The 20114-nt window shown below is 41.3% G+C and overlaps 1 protein-coding gene across 4 annotated transcripts; it reads left to right on the top strand.

The window, feature by feature from the left end:
• The first annotated feature begins 1674 nt into the window (after window positions 1–1674).
• Window positions 1675–19095, top strand: LOC101762016 (protein CHROMATIN REMODELING 20). Of its 4 annotated transcripts, XM_022823048.1 has the most exons (27): window positions 1675–1921; window positions 2503–2582; window positions 2706–3087; window positions 3463–3525; window positions 3608–3703; window positions 3793–3885; window positions 4320–4510; window positions 4588–4825; window positions 5549–5644; window positions 6303–6380; window positions 6511–6930; window positions 7052–7335; window positions 7409–7496; window positions 7589–7792; window positions 8049–8168; window positions 8398–8564; window positions 9730–9871; window positions 10078–10227; window positions 10342–10397; window positions 10470–10767; window positions 15871–16006; window positions 16112–16167; window positions 16437–16669; window positions 17474–17677; window positions 17759–17837; window positions 17959–18188; window positions 18411–19095. In XM_022823048.1, exons 3-27 carry the CDS (start codon window positions 2767–2769, stop codon window positions 18781–18783), a joined length of 4416 nt encoding a protein of 1471 aa, XP_022678783.1. In that variant the 5' UTR covers window positions 1675–1921; window positions 2503–2582; window positions 2706–2766; the 3' UTR covers window positions 18784–19095. The 4 variants fall into 4 exon arrangements, with proteins under 4 accessions (XP_022678783.1, XP_004982960.1, XP_012698458.1 ...); XM_004982903.2 differs by lacking the exon at window positions 2503–2582 and having other exon boundaries at window positions 2788–3087; XM_012843004.2 differs by lacking the exon at window positions 2503–2582.
• The last annotated feature ends 1019 nt before the right edge of the window (window positions 19096–20114 follow it).

The following is a 20114-nucleotide window of genomic DNA, read 5'->3' as shown; positions in this document are numbered from 1 at the left end:
GGCTACGGAGCGGAGCGGAAAGAGACCTAGAAAAAAAAGTCCCATTTTCAATTTTTTTAAGTAGTAGAGAAATAAATGTCGGTTGATTGTGTCCATGGACAAGTAGACATAGACGGCCTGTTCGCTTCAGCTTATTTAGCCGGCTTATCAGCCACCAAACAGTGTTTTCCTCTCACAACAAATCAGCCGTTTCAGCTTTTCAGCCGGCTTATAAGCTGAAGCGAATAGGTTCAGAATTGTTTCACCCTGTATGGCAATTTATTACTTATATATGTTGGTTGGGATGTAGGAGGGTTCCATTCCAAATATACAAAGCATATGCTAAACTAGGAGATGACTATTGAACAAGGCAAGTGAAAAAATATATGAAAAACAATTTTAAAGATAAAAGGAAAGTAATACATGATTAGAGGATCTTACGGAATTACCGGCGACCAAAGCAATATCTTTTGGATGTTAGAGCAACTCCAAGAGTATCCTAAAAAATTCTTCCCCAAAACTATATATTGGCGGTTCTCCCAAAAAAAATTTCCCCCAAAAACATATCACTCCACAGCAGATCGCTAATAAATAGCCCCCAATATTTCAAACACGGGCCACGTCATCGTATTGGGCCCATCGGAAGGGACGCGCGGGCATGCGGGAATCAGGATTGGGGGAGGAACACCAACGCTAAAATGTACGCGGTGGCAGGCTGTTTTTTAGCGTCGCTAAAAAATTGGGGAAGGTTTAGGTGGATTGTTGGAGTTCATTTTTTCTCTCTTTTTTTCTAAAAAAGGTATTGGGGTAAGATTAGCAGTCTCTTGGAGTTGCTCTTACACAACCACAGCCGCGAAATAAATATCAGTTGTTGATAATTTAGAGATCTTGATTGTTGAAATAGTTTGTTCAATTTGCTGACAGTTCTATTGTTGTTGTGACCTAGTCCATCAGAATTGACGAACACGGAGCTACTGTAGAAAATATGAACGACACATTTTCGATATAACGAACTCAAATCTCGTGAAAATAATGTGGAAAAAAGTGTAGTTTGTGCCGATTTAGCCCCGTTTGGTTTCACGACTAAGGTTTAGTCCCTTTCACATCGAATATTAAATATAAACTAATTATGAAACCAATTGCATGGATGGAGGCTAATTCACGAGACGAATCTATTAAGTCTAATTAGTCCATGATTTGGCAATGTGATGCTACAATAAACATGTGCTAATCATGAATTAATTACGTTTAATAGATTCGTCTCGCGAATTAACCTCCATCTATATAATTAATTTTATAATTAACTCATATTTAATTCTAATAATAAGCTCGAAGATCCTTAGCCGTGAACGGGTACGTCGACAAAAATTATTTTCACAAAACCCAACGCCGACCTGGCAAAGCACAGCAGATTCGAAATTCGAAATCTGTCACAAGAACCGAGGCCAAAATCTCCCTCCACTCCTGTCAAAAAAAAAAGAAAAAAAAGAAAAATCTCCCTCCACCGGCCACCGCCCTCTCCCTTCCCCTTTTCACCGAGCAGTAATATTTTCGTTCGACTCGTGTCACCTCCGAAAATCTCTCCTCTCCGACTGGCTTGCGAAGGAAGGAGCCAAGGAGGGAGGCCGAGAGGGATCATCTGCGGTTGAGTGAAGAAGAAACATTCTATTTCCAACGCTTTTCGCCTCCCCCCACTTTCCCCACAAACAAAAACCCCTCCCCTGCCGCCGCCTCCCTCCCCCACCCCTACTGAGATCACCTTTTCCACCACGCACGCCCTAAAAATATTTTCAAAACCTAGGCCATTCCCGGCGACCGCGGTACCGCCGGCCGTTCGCTTCCCTCGCGCCGCCTAATCCTCCGCCCGCCACCGCACCGCCCCTCTCGCGCCCGAGTGGGGCGGAGATCCGCGCCGGGCTTGGGCTGGTCTCTTCGTTCGCTGGTGAGTAACCCGTGGTTTTGCTGTTGTTCCGTTCCTTGGGCTTGGGTTGGTTCCTTGTTGCTTTTGCTGCTGTTCTTCTTCCTCTTGGGCCGCGCGAGGGATCGTGGTCGGTTGGCGCCGTGGGGCTTCGTCGTTTGACTCGGGACTGCGGGCGCGGTTTGCTTTGCAAGGATTTTTTTTTTTTTTTTTGGGGGGGGGGGGCGGCTGGTTGAACCAAGCAAGTGTGAAGCCCCCGAGTCAAAGCGCGCAGCGCTAGTTTTTTTTTTTTTTTTTTTTTTGCGTCGGTTGGGTTCGCTGTGATTTTCTGCGGTGGAGTGATTCCGTGGCTACCTTGTTCTACAATGATAGGATCACAGCACATTAACAAGGTACTGTGTCTAATCACCGCACATTAGCATCATTGTTATTGAGAATTATGCTAATGTGCTGTGATTAGACACAGTACTTCTTGAAGGCATGCCATTTGCTCTAATGCAGTAATGCCGTTCTGCACTTTTGGCCAGTATAGTTTCTAGGTTGCTTTTATATTTGGCATTGAAGTTAATCAAATGGGAATATGATTTAATTCATCTTGGTAACAGGTGTTTTTGTTTCAGTATGTTAAATCCAGCAGTAAACAGGGTCATGGTTCATTCAACATTTCAGTGAAACCTACATTTGGGTTAATTTCTGTTATCAACATACCCTTTTACTGTTATTTTTATTATTTGGCACCTGTGCAAATCAGCATTCTTGTTTTGCTTATCCATTTGTTTTACTTTCGTATTGTATTTTTGTTTTTCAGTAAAATAGTTCATGTATGCAAAGATGGAATCAGATATGTTTCTGTACAAGTAAATGGTATAATGATACTATGTATGAATCAGGATGGAATATTGCCGGATGACAAGTTGAAAAATATGGAATCTGTTCAAACAAATGGACAGCTAGGAGATGATGATATAATAATTATTGACTCTCAAAGTGATGAAAATAAAGTTGGAGCTAAAAGTAGCATAAGAGAAGATCTCTTTAAGGAGCATAAGGAGCCTGTATGCAAAACAATGGACAATGATGTGAATGAAGAAACATCCATTACTGATGACGATTCAGAGGCTGACTCATTCGAATTCTTTGTCCACGAATCAGATAATGAACAAGCTTTAGGATCTGAGAAAGACACCGAGGTGTGTGAATCTAATAAACTCTTTCAATTATACGGTGACCTACTTAAGTTTTGTGAAGTTCTGTTGGTATTAATGAGATCAGATATTTTCAATAAAAGTAAGAATATTATGTAATTAGTACTCCTTGAGAAAATATTGCAACTGACATGGAATTTTTGGAACTCTTATTAGCCATTGTTATGTTATTTTATTGTTTTTGCTATGCTGTTCTATATCATCTATACCTTTTTATGTTTGTCAGACTTCCTATCAACTACAATGCAGTTTCTCTTAGAAGTTAAAATTTTGATGGATTGAAATTTAGCAGTTTTTATTTCAAGTTAAACAGTATTTGTCAACTCTTTTTTCTTCTTCCAAATTTGATTATCTTAACAGGTACCTCTAACTGAGGAAGAAGTTGAAGAATTGGTTTGTGAATTTCTTGAAGTTGAGAGCAAAGTAATCATTTCTGGTTTTATGCATATTTTTCTTTTACTTATTTTTCTTTCATTTCACTGATTGCGTTTCTGGTGACTCTTAGGCAGCTCAAGCGCAAGAGTCACTTGAAAAGGAGTCATTGGACAAAATTGAAACTGAAGTAAGATTGGAGTTATCTGAGAGGCTTCAAGGAGAAGAGGTTTTAAACATGTTCATGTTTATTGTGTAATTTGTAATCCTTAATTGTTTATCTTTCTATACACTGATACATTTCTTTAATTTAACTAGTTAGAATCAGCTGTCTCAACTGAGATGGAGCAATTCCAGGTGCAATGGGAAAATGAACTTGATAATCTGGAGACCCGTAGTTCTATTCTGCTGGTAATCTTTTCCTTAAATAGGATATTGTTTGGCATGTCCATGTTACATTATTACTTACTGCCATCTGTATGCGCTATCCTATATAGACGCATTTCCTGAAATCTTGTGCTGTATAAATGCATATGAACATTTAATGCTGAACCAATTGACCTATCTTTCTATGTATAATAATGGCCTTGCATTTCTGGTACCTGTGGAGTTATTTTGTAGAATTCTGTTGGAGGACTTGGCTTGGTACCCACAAATAAAATGTCAGCCTTTTTTTTTTAATGGTTCTGTGTTACACTATAAGGCTAGTTTTATTAAATTGATGCATTTTTTTACTCCCATGTTGATTGGTATGTGCTTTTTATTTCTGTTGGCAAATGAATTTTAAAAGACCCACGTTATGCATTCGACTAAAGATAAATTTGCATTTTTTTTTTGTAATGCAGGAGCAACTTGATGCTGCTGGAATTGAACTTCCCAGACTCTATAAGTCAATTGAAAGTCAAGTTCCAAATGTTTGTGAAACTGAAGCATGGAAGAGCAGGGCCCATTGGGCTGGTTCTAAAGTGCCTGAAGAAGCTAACCAATCCATTAAAAAGGCTGATGAATACCTCCAGTCTTGCAGACCTGTAAGGAGGTAATATTGGGGCTAAAATTTGGTTGTTTCTGTGTTTATGTTACGAATCTCAGCTTTCCCTTACCTACTTCAATCAGAAAACATGGGAGGTTGCTGGAGGAAGGTGCTAGTGGCTTTCTTGCCGGAAAAATTCCTGTTGGGGATGGTGATTCTATTCAGTGTCATGAGAGAAGTTGGAGCTCATTCAATGAACTTATTAAATCTAAGGAGAGTGCTGAAAATACTTTTGGTAGCAGTAACTGGGCATCAGTTTATCTTGCAAGTACCCCCCAGGAAGCTGCAGCATTGGGTCTCCAGTTTCCTGGAGTTGACGAGGTGCCCCTTCAACTCATCAGTTTCTTATTTTGTGATGCCACGATTATACTATTTATTAGCTTAATTCATGGAATTCTTGAAATTTATCCTACCCTCTTTCCTTAATTCTAAAATCATGTTCCGTTGAGGTGTTGACTATTATTTGTTAATCTTGAATAATAACAGAGGGAAAAAGCCACCCCTATATGTATATTTAAATAAAGGGGAATAAACCTAGAGCTGAAGCGCCTGGATTGCGAACTAAAGTGCTTTTTTCACACAATGTTGTTAGGATAAAGGGGTTGGAAATACTTGGACAAAGGGCATACAGCTTTTATTTTTTGTAATGAATACTGTCTAGTGTATTGGTAACTCTCATATGTGCAATGCCTACTGATCCTGTTTAACATCGACCAATTTTAGTATTTTGTCTTTAGCTGTATATCGCCATGACGTGTGTGCAGTCATGCTTTTCATCTTTCACAATAATATGTACAGAAAGGGTAGTTATAGTGAAAATAATATTACTGCAAGATAAACAGTGATGAGTTAGTACACTGTACTGTGTTAGTAGACCATTTGAGCTATATTAATTTTAGAAAGAGAAGTACTTGTCAATACAAAATACTGCAGGAGTTAACATTAGTGTTTTCTCTCTCTAACATGACATGTATTTTTTGAATCTGCTCCTCATCTATGGCTCTTCCTTTCTGAATCTTCATTATTATTCTTGCTATTTTGCAGGTGGAGGAAATATCTGAAGTTGACGGTGTTTTTGATGATATAAAAGGTCTAGATGAAGTAGAACTTTCTGAGGAACAGAGAAGGAAATACAGAAAGGTCAGCTGAGACTACTTCTGTAGCTCTACTAATCAATTAAAACTACAGACATGCCACTGGTTTTTTTCTTTAGTGCGCCTATGCTTAATTGCAGCCCATGGACCTATTTCCACTCCTGCCTCTTCACATAATTTCTTATTCCCAGCATATGAATGCCTAGGTATCAAAGTGTGGTCTAATAGTTTCTTCTGTCTCATCCCTGGTTTTCATACTGTTGGCAGCCGTGACAACGTTTTTTGCCACATTGCAGCGACATAAGCAGATTATTTATAAACCTAATTAGCATAATCTATCAGGCCTCAACAAATAATGTAGAAAAAGATAAGAAAGATTTGTTAGCACCTGTATTTACACACTTGTCTAGTTTAAACCATCAATGTCAAGCCGTCTTGTTTGGACTGCCTGACCCACAAAATCGGAGCATATAGCCCCTTCTGGAAGTGCAGTCACCCATGTTATGTTTTCTTACTGGTTGAACTGGCAAATCTGGGCGAGCTTGCTGGTAATGGTAACACCACTACAACCCTGCAGAATCTACTCATACTACTTCTAGTTTAGCTGCTGGGTTTCTAGTAGCACAAGATAGGGTTTTCTTGATATGGGATTCCTTGGTGTGCTTCCCTAATTAATGGGAACCTAAGTTATACCATCGATGTAGGTAAAGGAAGAGGATGATGCAAAAATAATGAATTGCCTGCAGCGTCGTTTGAAAGGGAAAAGGATGAGAGGCACTAAGGTACTTATTTAAAGATATTGTTTTGAGCTCTGTTTTGTGTCTATGTATTTTTTGTAAATTGCATAGATAATTTGTCTGTGATTTATAGGGTAAATGTCTTACATCTAATGCATCCTTTCCTGTTTTGCAGGAGAATTTTGGTTTGGTCTCATCATGCCATGAGAAGCCTCTATCAGAAAATGGTGTTTTGGGTGCTAAAAGTGACCTTCCTTCATCTAAAAAACTCAAAATTGATGAAAACAAACTTTCTATTGAGGAGCTTTTCCAGAAGAGATCGGAAACTGTGATAATAGAAAGTGATGATGAAATGCAGATAGATAGAAAACCAGGGGAAGGTAGCTCAGCTAGAGTTGAAAAGGTGGCTGATATCATTGATCTTGATGACCCATCACAAAGCCCTAAGCTCAGTGATAAAAGTTTGCCTAAAGCTTTCAAATGTACCATTTGCACTGAAATATTGAATGCCTCTGAGGTGCATCGCCACCCAGTACTGGATGTTACTGTTTGCGGACCATGCAGATTTCTTGTGATCGAGAAGAATCGTCTTGAGGTGACTGTTTACCTTCTTTTTATGTAGATAGTTTTGAACCTTAAACAGAATCAGGTTTGACTTCTGATGTCTTGAGCTAGGCATTAATAATTTCTTAGAGATGCTGTTTGCATTTGCGCAGGATCCTGTATCTGGTGGTTATTGCACTTGGTGTGCACAAAGCGAACTACTTCAAAGTTGTAGTTCTTGTAAGCTGCTTTTCTGTAGAAATTGTTTGTTGAAGAATTTAGGTGAAGAATGCTTATCGGAAGCTATAGCCACTGGTTGGCAGTGTTGCTGCTGTGTACCCAGTCAACTGGAAGTTTTAATTTCTGAATGTGACAAGGCCCTCAGTGGTGTTGAATCTTCTGATTCAGAGAGCAGCGACACACATCTTTCTGGACCGGAAACCAATGGTCCTGTTAGGTATGATCTTTTCCCCTAATTTATTTAGTATAACAAAGCTGAGCTCCTGGTCATTCCTTCATCCTGTTATCAGCAAGCGAAGAATGAAGAAAAGGATTAGAAGAATTATGGATGATACAGAACTTGGTGAGGAAACTAAGCGCAAAATTGCAATGGAGAAGGTTTGTGATCTTTCAGTCTCTTATCTTTATTATATATATATTGTTGTCTGAAGCTGTCGCATCTAGGCTGTGACTTTAATATTATTTTGAAGGCAAGGCAAGACCATTTGAAGTCCATGCAAGAGCAATCTGCCGGCAAGTTAAGAAGTGAGAATGTTGGAACTTCCTTTGGAGCCCCATCGGAAGTCTCTTTAAAGGATGCTGGAGATGGGCATATAGTCAACCTTGCCAGAGAGGAAGATGAGGAACCTGTTAGGATTCCAAGCAGCATGTCTTTTAAACTGAAGCCTCATCAGGTCGGCGTGGTCAAAATTTCCTCTCTTGCTTATTCATCACCGTAACTAAATTAGATTAATAGGACTCTGATATGAAAATTGCTATGTTATAATGTGTTTGCATGTTGAAATATTCAAAAGGGAATCCTGAGCAGATGATGACTTAATGAGGGGATTCAACTGTTTGCCAAGTGCTATGCTGTTACTCTTGCACCAACAATGACTATCTGTACAGGGAGCCCATATCTGAATCCGACTGAATTTTATGATATTGCAGGTAGAAGGAATAAGGTTTATGTGGGAAAATGTTATTCAATCTGTTAAAAAGGTGAAATCCGGGGATAAAGGTCTTGGCTGCATTTTGGCGCATAATATGGGCCTTGGGAAAACCTTTCAGGTCTGTGTTGGCTTAGATATAAATTTTCTTAAGTGTTATCCATTTCTTGTATGCTACAACTACATGTTCACATGGCAATCAATTATGTGCTGGAACTAGACCCTGCATTTCAATCAATTTCATTTTTTATACTTGTAATGTTGAGCCTGTTGATTCTTATATTTCTAAAGGTTACTGTTATGGCGACTTTTATTTTGCATACTCATCTTTTTTTGTTTGCACCTTGCAGGTTATTACATTCCTCTACACTGTTATGAAATGTGCTCAATTGGGTTTGCGCACAGCACTTATTGTTACCCCTGTTAATGTTCTTCATAACTGGAGGAAAGAGTTTATCAGGTGGCATCCAGCCGAACTGAAGCCTCTTCGTGTTTTTATGTTGGAAGATGTTGCCAGGTGTCGATAAATTTCTTGTTTTGTTTCTTTTTGTTATACATGCGGCTAAATTGCAAATCTTTTTGTGCCAATATTGCATATGAAACTGCAAGCTGCTCTGGATACGAAAAAGTAGGGGAGAGCTCTTCTGAATGTATGCGCATATATTGAAAATCCATTTTTTATACAAGCTTATCTTGAATTAGAGATGGTGTGGTCTACAAGATGAAGTTTTAACCACTAGCCTATTATTTATAGTTTCACTAAATATTTTCCTTCAGCAGCCCTATATAGGGTGAAGCCAGATTTGGGGGTTTTCTCGGCCCGTGTGGTTGAGGCTTCTTTTTAATGACAATTCCTTGGGGAGGCTGTTCCCCAGGGTTGAGGTTTTTTTCCCTACACCTTGTCCAAAACAATTATGTTTAGTTAGGAAATAAGATAAGATACACAAGTCCTAAACAATACATGTTGTCAAAACAGTTACCATGAGTAGTGCAACTCTATTCTTCTTAATATAATGATGCGCAGTTCTCCTGTGTGTTCGAGAAAAAAAGTAGTGCAACTCAACTATAAACATTCTATGAAAGCTGCTTCAGTCCTGCTAAAACTTAGGCAACCTGCTGTAGCTCTACCTGACAAATTGGTTTATATTCTAATTAGAATTGCAAGTCCTTGATTAGGCTCTTGTGTTTGAACAATTTTTGGTATATTGGAAATCTTGGGACTCGAAGGTTGTTGGACATGTTATATACACTTAATTCTTGTATTTGATTCCTTTTGATCTATGAATTCAATAGTGGCATTCCCAGGATCTCATTCTGATTGCCTTTCTTGAATCTGGGGGCAACTGTCAAAGAAAAGAAAGCTCATCTAAGTTTTGGTTAAATGTTCTTTTATTTTATTGGCATGTTTCTTTAACCTTCTTCAAGTAGTGTGATGTTCTAACAATCTTACTGGGTCCAATGTTTCGATGAATACTAGCACGATTATGGATCAAGCCTAATGGCCAACTAATTTTTTTTATTTCATTGCATGATCGCATTATTTACGTATGGTGCCCCCCCCCCCCCCCAAAAAAAAAAAAAAACGCACTCTGGCTAAATGGGAATATGGTTTTATTATTTTTGTGAATTTTGTGATGTGATGGTTCCTATAATAAATCTTTATCTGACCCTTTTTTTTGCAGGGTGAAAAGACCAGATTTACTAACCAAATGGCGAGTAAAAGGCGGAGTGCTTCTCATTGGTTATTCATCATTTAGGAGCTTATCCCTTGGAAAGCATGTGAAGGACAAAAATGTCGCAAATGAAATTACTTATGCTTTGCAGGTGACATTCTATGTTTCTTGCTGTTGTTTTATTATTGTTTCAAGCTTCTATGTTGCTGTAAGATGGCTTTTTGTGGTTATGCACTGTGGTTTCAAATAACGTCATGCTTTTATGGTAATATGGCATGCATTATGATATAGTATGATTTCTCCCAACTTTATTACATGTTAGCTGTGGGTTTTTGACACTGTTCACTGTACTACTAGTGTGGGCCAGACATTCTTGTATGTGATGAAGCACATATGATAAAGAATAGGAGGGCTGACATTACACAGGCTCTGAAACAAGTAAGGACACAGAGAAGAATTGCGTTAACTGGATCTCCGTTGCAGAATAATTTGATGGAATATTATTGTGTAAGGAGCAGCGCATCCCTACTGTTTCGTTTGCTTAATTGTCCAATTACTGAAATTACCATGGTGTTAATATTAATTGTTTGCCAATGAATTTTGGTTTAATCATGTGCGTAGATGGTTGATTTTGTTAGGGAAGGCTTTCTTGGGAGTAGCCATGAATTCCGAAACAGGTAATTGAACACTCTACTATATGTACACCGTAATTTTATTGAAATTTGAAATAATAAGTCCTGTTTTATCAGGTTCCAGAACCCCATTGAAAATGGGCAGCACACAAATTCAACATCAGATGATGTAAAGATCATGAACCAACGATCGCACATTTTGTTTGAACAACTGAAAGGTTTTGTCCAGCGGATGAGCATGAATGTTGTGAAGAATGATCTACCACCTAAGAAGGTTTTTGTTATTACTGTAAAGCTATCTCAGCTGCAAAGGAAGCTATACAGAAGATTCTTGGATGTTCATGGTTTCTCAAGTAGTGGTTACTCAGAAAAATCTCACAGTTCCTTCTTTGCCAAGTACCAAACATTAGCCCAGGTATGATGACCCTGCAATCCTGCATCTTTGTGCTGTTTCTTGGATAAAAACAAGTTGGGATTGCTGTCTAGCAGTTTTCACTTGAGTGGAGGTGTAGCAAGATCATTGCCTGTGCTTTATAGTTTCCTTAAGGTATCAATCTTTACCAAGTACAATTGATCTCGTGATTGTAGATGAGTAGGAGGAGATATGAGTAATTCTTTTTAGAAAGAAGAGTTTTATTTTGGCACTAATGCCATACCATATTAATGTTTATTTGTATATCAAATTAATCTCAACCATTATAATTTGGATCCACTGTAACCAAATGTTGGAGATACAGGGAAACCGAGACTAAAAGTGGTTTTTGAAGGATGGCGCTCGTCCTCTCCCCTCCCCCTCCCCTTACCCTTCCCCTCCCCGGCGCACCTTCCCCCCACACCAGCCCCACGCCGGCATCCACTTCGGGCCCGGTGGCCACCTCCTCGGCTGTGGTTCCGCCCCGCCCAGCCTGCTCTTCATCCCTGGCGTTGGGGTCCATCCCATGTTCCTCTCCATGTTCCCTACTGGAGCCTTTCCGAGTGACGGTGGGTCGCTCCAAGGCCCAGCAGTGGAACGACGACTCGCCTCCCTCGGCTGCATCCTCTTCTCCTCTCTCCTTCAAGGAGGCGTTGCTGGCGGGTGTCGCTGCATTGGCTAGGTGGGCTCCTCCCAGCTAGGCAGTATCATCTGAGTCCCTGCGTGGAATCTCCTCACCACGAAATTGTGCTGCGGCCAGAGGATCGCGTGAGCAAGGGCGGCGGCAGGTCCTTGGATGCGGATGGCTGGTGCTATGCGGAGGGGTGGCGCGATCGACTTGAACGTCGCTGTCAGGAGCACCCGCTTCGGCAGCTAGTCCTGGCGGACCTTCGGGGGCGGTGCTTTAACTGTTTCTCCTAACATCATCGGTCGGCTAGCTGCTGGTCCCCCCCCCCTCCCCCCCGCACACACACACACAAGGCTAACCCCTGCTCGCTTGGTCCGGTGGTCACGGTGGCCCAGAAGACGATCATGCGCCACCTCGGATTTGGAGATGGGGAGGTGATCGATCAAGCGGCCCAAGACAATTACAGTAAGCTGTTCAAGCCTATGGTCCCTGAATCTCATATCGCTACCATGGCTGTCATTTTTGGCTGGTCTGTTGAGGAAGGAGAGCAAGTGCGTTCTGCAGATGTGCTGGCTATCCTGTGATTTGGTTTGGTTAATTTGGGTCGGTAACTTATTTGGTCAAAATGAATCCTTCATCTATCTTAATCTGGAATGTGCGGGGGCTCAATCAGCGGGATCGAAGGAACTCGGTCAGGGATGCCATTCTTTCTAGTAATGCTGATATCATTTGTCTCCAAGAAACCAAGGTTGCTGATATGTCTCAACGGTTGTTTCTCTCTGTGTTCGGGTCAGATTTTGACAAATTTATAGCTCTGCCGGCATCTGGTACTAGGGGAGGGGTCCTGATTGCTTGGAAGGGTAGCTCGTGTCAGGCTATTGCCACTATTTATTCAGTTTTAGTTTTGTTCTCTGAACAAGAAGGGTGCAATTGGTGGTTCACTGGAGTTTATGGGCCACAAGGGGATGATGAGGAAGTGCTGTTCCTGCAGGAACTTCACTCCGTCCGTGCTCTGTGTAATGGTCCTTGGCTTGTGGTGGGTGATTTTAGTCTCATTTATCAAGCTGAAGACAAAAATAATACGAATTTGAATAGGGCAATGATGGGCAGGTTCCGGCGATTCCTGGATGATGCTGAGGTCAAGGAGATACCTTTACACGGCCAGAAGTATACATGGTCAAATGAGACAATCCCCACTCTTGTCAGGCTGGGACCAGACTTTTAGCTGTGTGGATTGGGAGGCCATCTTTCCTGATTCAGTGTTGCAAAGTACAACTTCAGGGGTCTCTGATCATTGCCCCCTCATTCTTGGTTTGAAAGTCAGCACTGGTGGTAAACGACGCTTCCATTTTGAAAGTTTCTGGACCAAAATTCCGGGCTTTTTGGATGCTGTTAAACAGAATTGGGAGGCTCCTGTACAATCGAATTGTGCAGTTGTGCGCCTTTTTCTTGCAGCGGCTGAGTAAAGGGCTGCAGCGATGGGGACAGCGGAAAATGGGGAACATCAAACAACAACTTGAGATGGCTAAAGAGATTCTGCACCGTTTGGAAATTGAGAGGGACACCAGGGAGCTCTCTGCAGGAGAGGATTGGCTGCGCAAGAAGCTAAAGCTCCATTGCCTTGGATTGGCATCTCTAGAGTGCACCATTGCTCGGTTGCGTTTTAGGATCTTGTACCTACAGGAGGGTGATGCTAATACCTCTTTCTTCCACAAACAAGCCTGTTTCAGGAAAAAGAAAAATTTCATACCAAAATTACAGGTGGGTGATCCGATAGTTGTCTCACAGGAGGATAAACAAGAAGCAGCGCTGAATTTTTATGAAAATCTCATTGGGATAGCAGAGGAGAGGGATTTTACTATTGACCTTGCTGAAATTTGTATCCAGGAGCATGAACTCTCTTCCTTGGATGCCCCTTTCACGGAGGAGGAAGTCTGGGCAACCATCAGAGACATGCCCTCAGACAAATCCCCTGGACCAGACGGCTTTACGGGTCGTTTTTATAAATCTTGCTGGAATATTATCATAGGGGATCTACTGATGGCACTGGATGCCATTTACAGGGGTCATGTGTTCAAATTTAGGCTCCTCAATACTGCTTTCATTACTCTCCTGCCTAAGAAACCAGATGCTATTCAAATAAAGGATTTCAGACCTATAAGCTTGATTCACAGCTTCGCAAAGTTGGTGACCAAGGTCTTGGCAAATCGGCTGGCCCCTGTGCTATCATCCCTGATCTCTACAAATCAGAGTGCTTTTGTGAGAGGGCGAAATATCCACGACAATTTTCTATTTGTTCAGCAGATGGTAAAATCCCTGCACAAGAAAAAGGAGGCTCATCTCCTTCTCAAGCTAGATATTTCAAAAGCTTTCGATTCTGTCTCATGGTCCTTTTTATTGGAAGTTTTGCGACAAGTGGGATTTGGACAGCGGTGGTGTAATCTCATATGCCTGATCCTGTCCACATCTTCCACACAAGTGTTGGTAAACGGTGAGCCAGGGATGAATATTCTACATTGACGTGGGCTTCGGCAAGGGGATCCTCTTTCCCCAATGTTATTCATTTTGGTGATGGATGTCCTGAACTCTCTGGTCGAGTATGCGACTAGAGAACAGATGCTGCACCCTTTGGCCATTCTGCAAGCCCGACATCGGGTTTCTTTTTATGCAGATGATGCTGTGATTTTCCTGAGGCCTTTTAGTTTGGACTTGCAAGTAATCAGACAGCTTCTTGATTCATTTGGGCATGCTTCTGGCCTTCAAACTAACCTGGCTAAGAGTTCAGTTTCACCAATCCATTGTTCTGAGGCTGAGAAATCCCTCACGGCAGACCTGGTGTCCTGCCCTGTCAAAGATTTCCCCTGTACTTATCTGGGACTCGCACTCATGATTGCTAAGCCCACCAAGGATGTTCTGCTGCCTTTAGTGGATAAGGTGGCAGACTATCTCCCTGGGTGGAAGGCTTCCCTGATGAATAGAGCAGGGAGACTGGTTATGGTTCGAGTGGTCTTGACAGCCCCTCCCATATATTCTTTAATTGCAATGGATCTTCCAAAGTGGGTTCTCAAAGCAATCGATAAAAGGAGACAGGGTTTTGGTTGGAAGGGGCAAGAAAAGGGAAATGGAGGCAGTTGCCTAGTTTCTTGGGAAAGAGTGCAGTGACCTCTGGAATATGGAGGACTTGGGATACATAACCTGGAAATTCTTGGCTGGGCCTTGAGGATTCGCTGGCTTTGGGCACAAAAAACTGATTCTTCAAGACCCTGGGTTGGCCTTCCAATACAGGTACCAAAAAGTGCCGAAGCCTTATTCCAAGTTGCAGTGGACGCTATTGTTGGTAATGGGGAAAGTATTCTTTTCTGGACTGATAGATGGATGGATGGCTACACTTTGGCTGAGCTTGCTCCTAACTTATTCAGGACTGTTCCAAAGCGGACAGCAAAGAGGAGGACCGTTGCCCAGGCACTCCAAAGCAGAACTTGGGTGGGAGACATTAAAGGCGTGCTTTCAGTGCCAGTTCTCTTGGAGTACCTGCAAATTTGGGATATTATGGATGGAATTGTCTTACAGGATAGCGAGCTGGATCAGTTTAAATGGAAGCTAACCCAGTCAGGTTCATATAGCAGTAAATCCGCATACGCTGCCTACTTTATAGGAACCACCAGGATTGGCCCTTGGTGACGGATTTGGAAAAGCTGGGCACCTCCATGGTGCAAATTCTTTATTTGGCTGGTTTTTCACAACCGTTGTTGGACGGCTGATCGCCTCGCAAAGAGGGGTTTGGCTCACCCGGCGGCTTGCCCTTTCTGTGATCAAGCTGAGGAGACTATACAACACATTTTGGTAGGATGTGTCTTCACTTGACAGGTTTGGGTCATGATCCTTCAGTGCCTGGGTCTGATGGTTTTGGCGCCTGGGCCTGCTGATGTCAGATTCTTTGGTTGGTGGAGGAAAGCCATCACGTCTGTGCCTAAGGAGAGGCTCAAGGGTCTCAACTCGTTGATAATCCTGGTGGCCTGGGAGGTTCGGAAACATCGCAATGCATGTGTTTTTGAAAATGCAAGACCAAATATTCAGGAGGTGCTTCAGGCCATTAGCACAGAGAGTAGCTATTGGTGTATGGCTGGGGCCTCTAAGCTTCAGGAGCTATTGGCCAGGTCGTTGACCCAGAGAGCATAAGCTCTGGTGTCTGGTCGTTTTTCTCTATGTTCGTGCCGCGCCTGTTCTGTAGTGGCATGGGGTGTGTGGGTGTGTTGGTTCTTTGTACTCGGGTTGGGTCCCTCCTGGACTCGTGTATACCTTTTTTCTACCTTAAATGAAATGGCACGCAGCTCTCTTGCGTAGTTTGTGAAAAAAAAATGTTGGAGATATTTTACTTTTCTATAATTAACATGATAATTTCTAGCTCTTGAGGTCAAATGTGGAGGTTCCTTTTTCTTCACCACTTACTAAGATATGAACACCATCTTGAAATTTAGGTATGGAATCATCCAGGGCTCCTCCAGATGTCTAAAGAACAGAGAGGAACTTTGCGTCATGAGGATGCTGTTGAGAATTTTATGATGGATGAGAGTTCAAGTGATGATAATACTGAAAATTACTTTCCTAATGGAGGTAATTGTTTATGTCCAGAGATGGGTAAATCTGCAGAGTGTACTTTGTGTTATTATCGGAAGCCAATGATATTTACACCTGCTCTAAACTTTATTATTTTTACAGAGAAGCAGAAGGATAGAGCTGACCAGCAGTCCAAAAAAAGCAACTTTGTGAATGAGGTACTATATCAAGTGCAAAATATTTGAAACTTCCATTATATAGTAAGGAACTTCATCAAATATTTTCTATCAATTGTCTCTAACTGTGTACCAGACATCTTTCTGGTTAACTGGTTTCTATGTATGTGCTGTAATGGATGATTAATAATTTAATCCAAACTCAGTCTGCCAATAAACCAGTGACCCGTACTTCTGTGGTGGAATAATCCTCATGACACATTAAGTATTTGGTTCTGATTATGCTTTTTAACTTGTCATTTTTATTGCAGGAAAGTAACTGGTGGGAGGAACTTCTAGATGAGAATACTTACATGGAGGCAGATTACAGTGGCAAAATGATTTTGCTCCTTGATATCCTGTCAAAAAGTTCTGAATTGGGCGACAAGGTATTGGTGTTTAGCCAGAGCTTGACTACCCTGGATTTAGTGGAGTTTTATCTGTCAAAATTGCAAATTAAAGGAAAAGAAGGCAAACATTGGAAGCGGGGGAAGGATTGGTATAGGTATGCTTCCACAGTTGATTTTCTTTGGTACACAAGAACATTGCTGTTGCTGGTGTGGCAGTTTCACAAGTATCTGTTTTCTTTTGGTTCTTATACTTTGTGTCATTCTCATGAGATAAACTGTTTATAACCTACTACTTCAACAAGATCCTGGACATAATGCTTTGTGTGCAACCACTTCCACGGCCTTCCCATAGTATGATGTCTGTTCCTGTAAACTCAAAAATTAGGCCTCAGGGAAGAAGCCCTGGTGGGAACTGGACCTTGAGTCTGGAAAGTGGTGTTTCTTTGCGATTCATGTGGGAATGAAACCATTGTGAAACCTGAAAAATCTTCAATTTGATTAGTTCCAGGATACCCATTATCACTTTGGTGCCATCTGCTTTGTTTTTGAACTATTAATCTGCCATTATTGGCAGAAACAGGGCTTCAAGTAGGGACTAGGAAATCTGCAGTCATGCCCTACTCCTTCAACCCAAAGCATCTATATTTTTATCTTAGTTCTCGCTATTCTGGTGTGCTGGTCAGTAACTAAATATAGCTCTTATGATTCCAGGCTCTGTCATATTCTTTTTTCCTATGGGAAACTGTCATGTTTCTCTTTGGAATATTCTGTAGTGCTAGCATGACAGTATAGTCTTCTAATGTAAAGCAGTCATCACAAAGACTTGGATACCATCATTGTTGATACCTATTTCTGTAAAGACTATTGTTATTCTTGGCATGCATTTTTACTAGAGTTGCTTATCATCATTATTATTGTGTGATCTTGCAAATATTATATATCCATCTCATGCTGAACAGGCTTGATGGGAGCACTCCATCTTCTGATCGGCAGAATCTTGTGGAGATGTTTAACGACCCTGAAAATGCAAGAGTGAAATGCACGTTGATATCAACTCGTGCTGGATCTCTGGGCATTAACCTTCATGCTGCAAATCGTGTGGTTCTTTTGGATGGATCCTGGAATCCAACACACGATCTGCAAGCCATTTATCGAGTTTGGAGGCAAGAACTTGTCACCTGAGTTGCTCATTAGTTGCACCTACATGCGATTATTTATTTATTCAGTGGGAATATTATTTTCAGGTATGGCCAGACCAAACCTGTATATGCTTACCGCCTAATGGCACATCGAACAATGGAAGAGAAAATATATAAGCGACAGGTACGTTTGTATTTTTTCTTCTGGTCTGGAGTTATCAGTTTGAATTATCTGCGTTATTCTCTTGTACCTGGTAGCTAAAGGTCCATCCTTGTTTGAAAAATTACTCATCTTAAACGAGTAGGTGACGAAGGAAGGCCTCGCAGCAAGGGTGGTGGACAGACAGCAAGTTTCAAGAACCATCTCCAAAGAAGAGATGTTGCATCTTTTTGAATTTGGTGAAGAGGAATTAATGGAACAGAATGAGAACGGTTCTACCATGACTGAGAAGCCATTCACTTCCAACACCAGTGGAACTTCTGAACCTGTACCTGTCGACAGACTCATGCTGAACCTACTCAGTGAACAAACTGGGTAAGGCGCATCCTATTACTTTCCTCATGAATACAACTTGATGAGTACCATGCTATAGGTGCATAAATTCTAGGATTTTAGTTTATTAACTAATCAGACATGTCTCATCTGTTTATTTCCTCGCTCTTTATTGCCTCCCAGTTTATATGTCAAATATGAATCTTGACTATGTTACTGTGTTAATCAGCTGCTTGTTGGGTAACATCTGTTTGGAATTTACAGGTGGATTGCTGGTTACCATGAACATGAAGCTCTCCTCCAAGAAAATGAAGAGGAAAGGCTTACAAAGGAGGAACAAGACATGGCCTTGTCAGAGTGGGAGGCTTTGAGGAAAGGTGTACGTGATCCCGAGAGAAAATCAAACATGACTGCGGTTCCAGCAGATCCCAACGTTGTGCGGTCAGTCAAGGCTGCTTCAAGAAGCCGGCAACCGCAGCAACCTAAGGTTAACTCCAACAACCAAAAGAAGTGCAACAACTTAACCCACATGCTAACTCTAAGAAGCGAGGGCACGAAAGCAGGGTGCACAATAACCTGTAATGAATGTGGCCAGGAGATTTGTTGGGAGACTCTAAATAGAGACAGAACGAGATGATGCTGGACGGCCCTGGTCTACGTGGCATTTCAGCAACATATTCTTTTGGTTCTTTTGTAAATGCTAACTTCGGGTAGTGCGTATACATTGCGTATGCAGGAGTCCTATTGTATAGAAAAAAGTAGAGGACGAGAAATTAGCTTTTGTGGTCCACAAGGTAGACCGCGTCACTTACAAATGAACTTTCACATGATTGGTGAAACATAGTTTTGGCAACATACCGTTGTGGACTTAACTTTCATTCTTAATTCATTCTCCACTTATGTTCAGCACTCTTCACTATTAACTGAGCGGTGGTGTCTGTCTGCATAATTAGAATTTTTTATGGCATTCATTTATTATATTTTTTTCTGCTCGCTCAATGCTGACCTGATTGGTGTTGAATCCTAAATTGTTTTCTTGAAGGGTGATGCTGTGAAATCTTGAGTTCCCTCACCCGTGCAATTTACGCTGGATGCCTGGATACGTAATCTTGATGTGAGATCTTCCATATGCTACATAGTTCGGTAACTTCGTTTGCTCTGTAGGGCAATTTATTTCCATATAAGTTTATATCTATACCATCAATCCTACTCCCTATCCATTTAGGGGGTGTTTGGGAGGAGGGGGCTAAATTTTAACCCCCGTCACATCGAATATTTGGAGACTAATTAGAAGTATTAAATCTAGACTAATTACAAAACTAATTACACAACCTCTAGGCTAAATCGCGAGACGAATCTATTAAGCCTAATTAGTCCATGGTTTGGCAATGTGGTGCTACAGTAACCATTCACTAATGATGGATTAATTAGGCTTAATAGATTCGTCTCACGATTTAGCTTAGGGGTTCCGCAATTAGTTTTGTAATTAGCTTATGTTTAGTCCCCCTAATTAGTATCCGAATATCCAGTGTGACACGGCTAAAGTTTAACCCCCTCCTCCCAAACACCCCAACTCTTCCATCCATACCGTCACGCTGCTCATATTCTTACACTGCTATCATCAGTCCATCGATTATTTTATTTAACCCTTTTAAAACTATTTGTTTAAAAATAAATTATGCCCATCTATATTTTAAAACCAGGTTTTTTTGTCACGCCAAACCTTTTGGCGCAACTAATACTTCAATCATGCCATATGGTTTGGTGTGGCCAAATTACCACAATAGCACATTTGCTGGGCATGAAGTGGGATGAGTCGCTAAGGGGGTGTTTGGCTCCTCTAGGCTAAATTTTAGCCCTGTCACATCGGATGCTTGACACTAATTAGGAGTATTAAATATAGACTATTTACAAAACTAATTGCACAACCCCTGGGCTAAATCACGAGATAAATCTATTAAGCCTAAT

Source organism: Setaria italica, chromosome IX, assembly GCF_000263155.2.
Source record: "Setaria italica strain Yugu1 chromosome IX, Setaria_italica_v2.0, whole genome shotgun sequence".
Taxonomy (NCBI): domain Eukaryota; kingdom Viridiplantae; phylum Streptophyta; class Magnoliopsida; order Poales; family Poaceae; genus Setaria; species Setaria italica.
The sequence above is the reverse complement of the archived record's forward strand: the minus strand, read 5'-3'. Positions and strand labels throughout refer to the sequence as shown.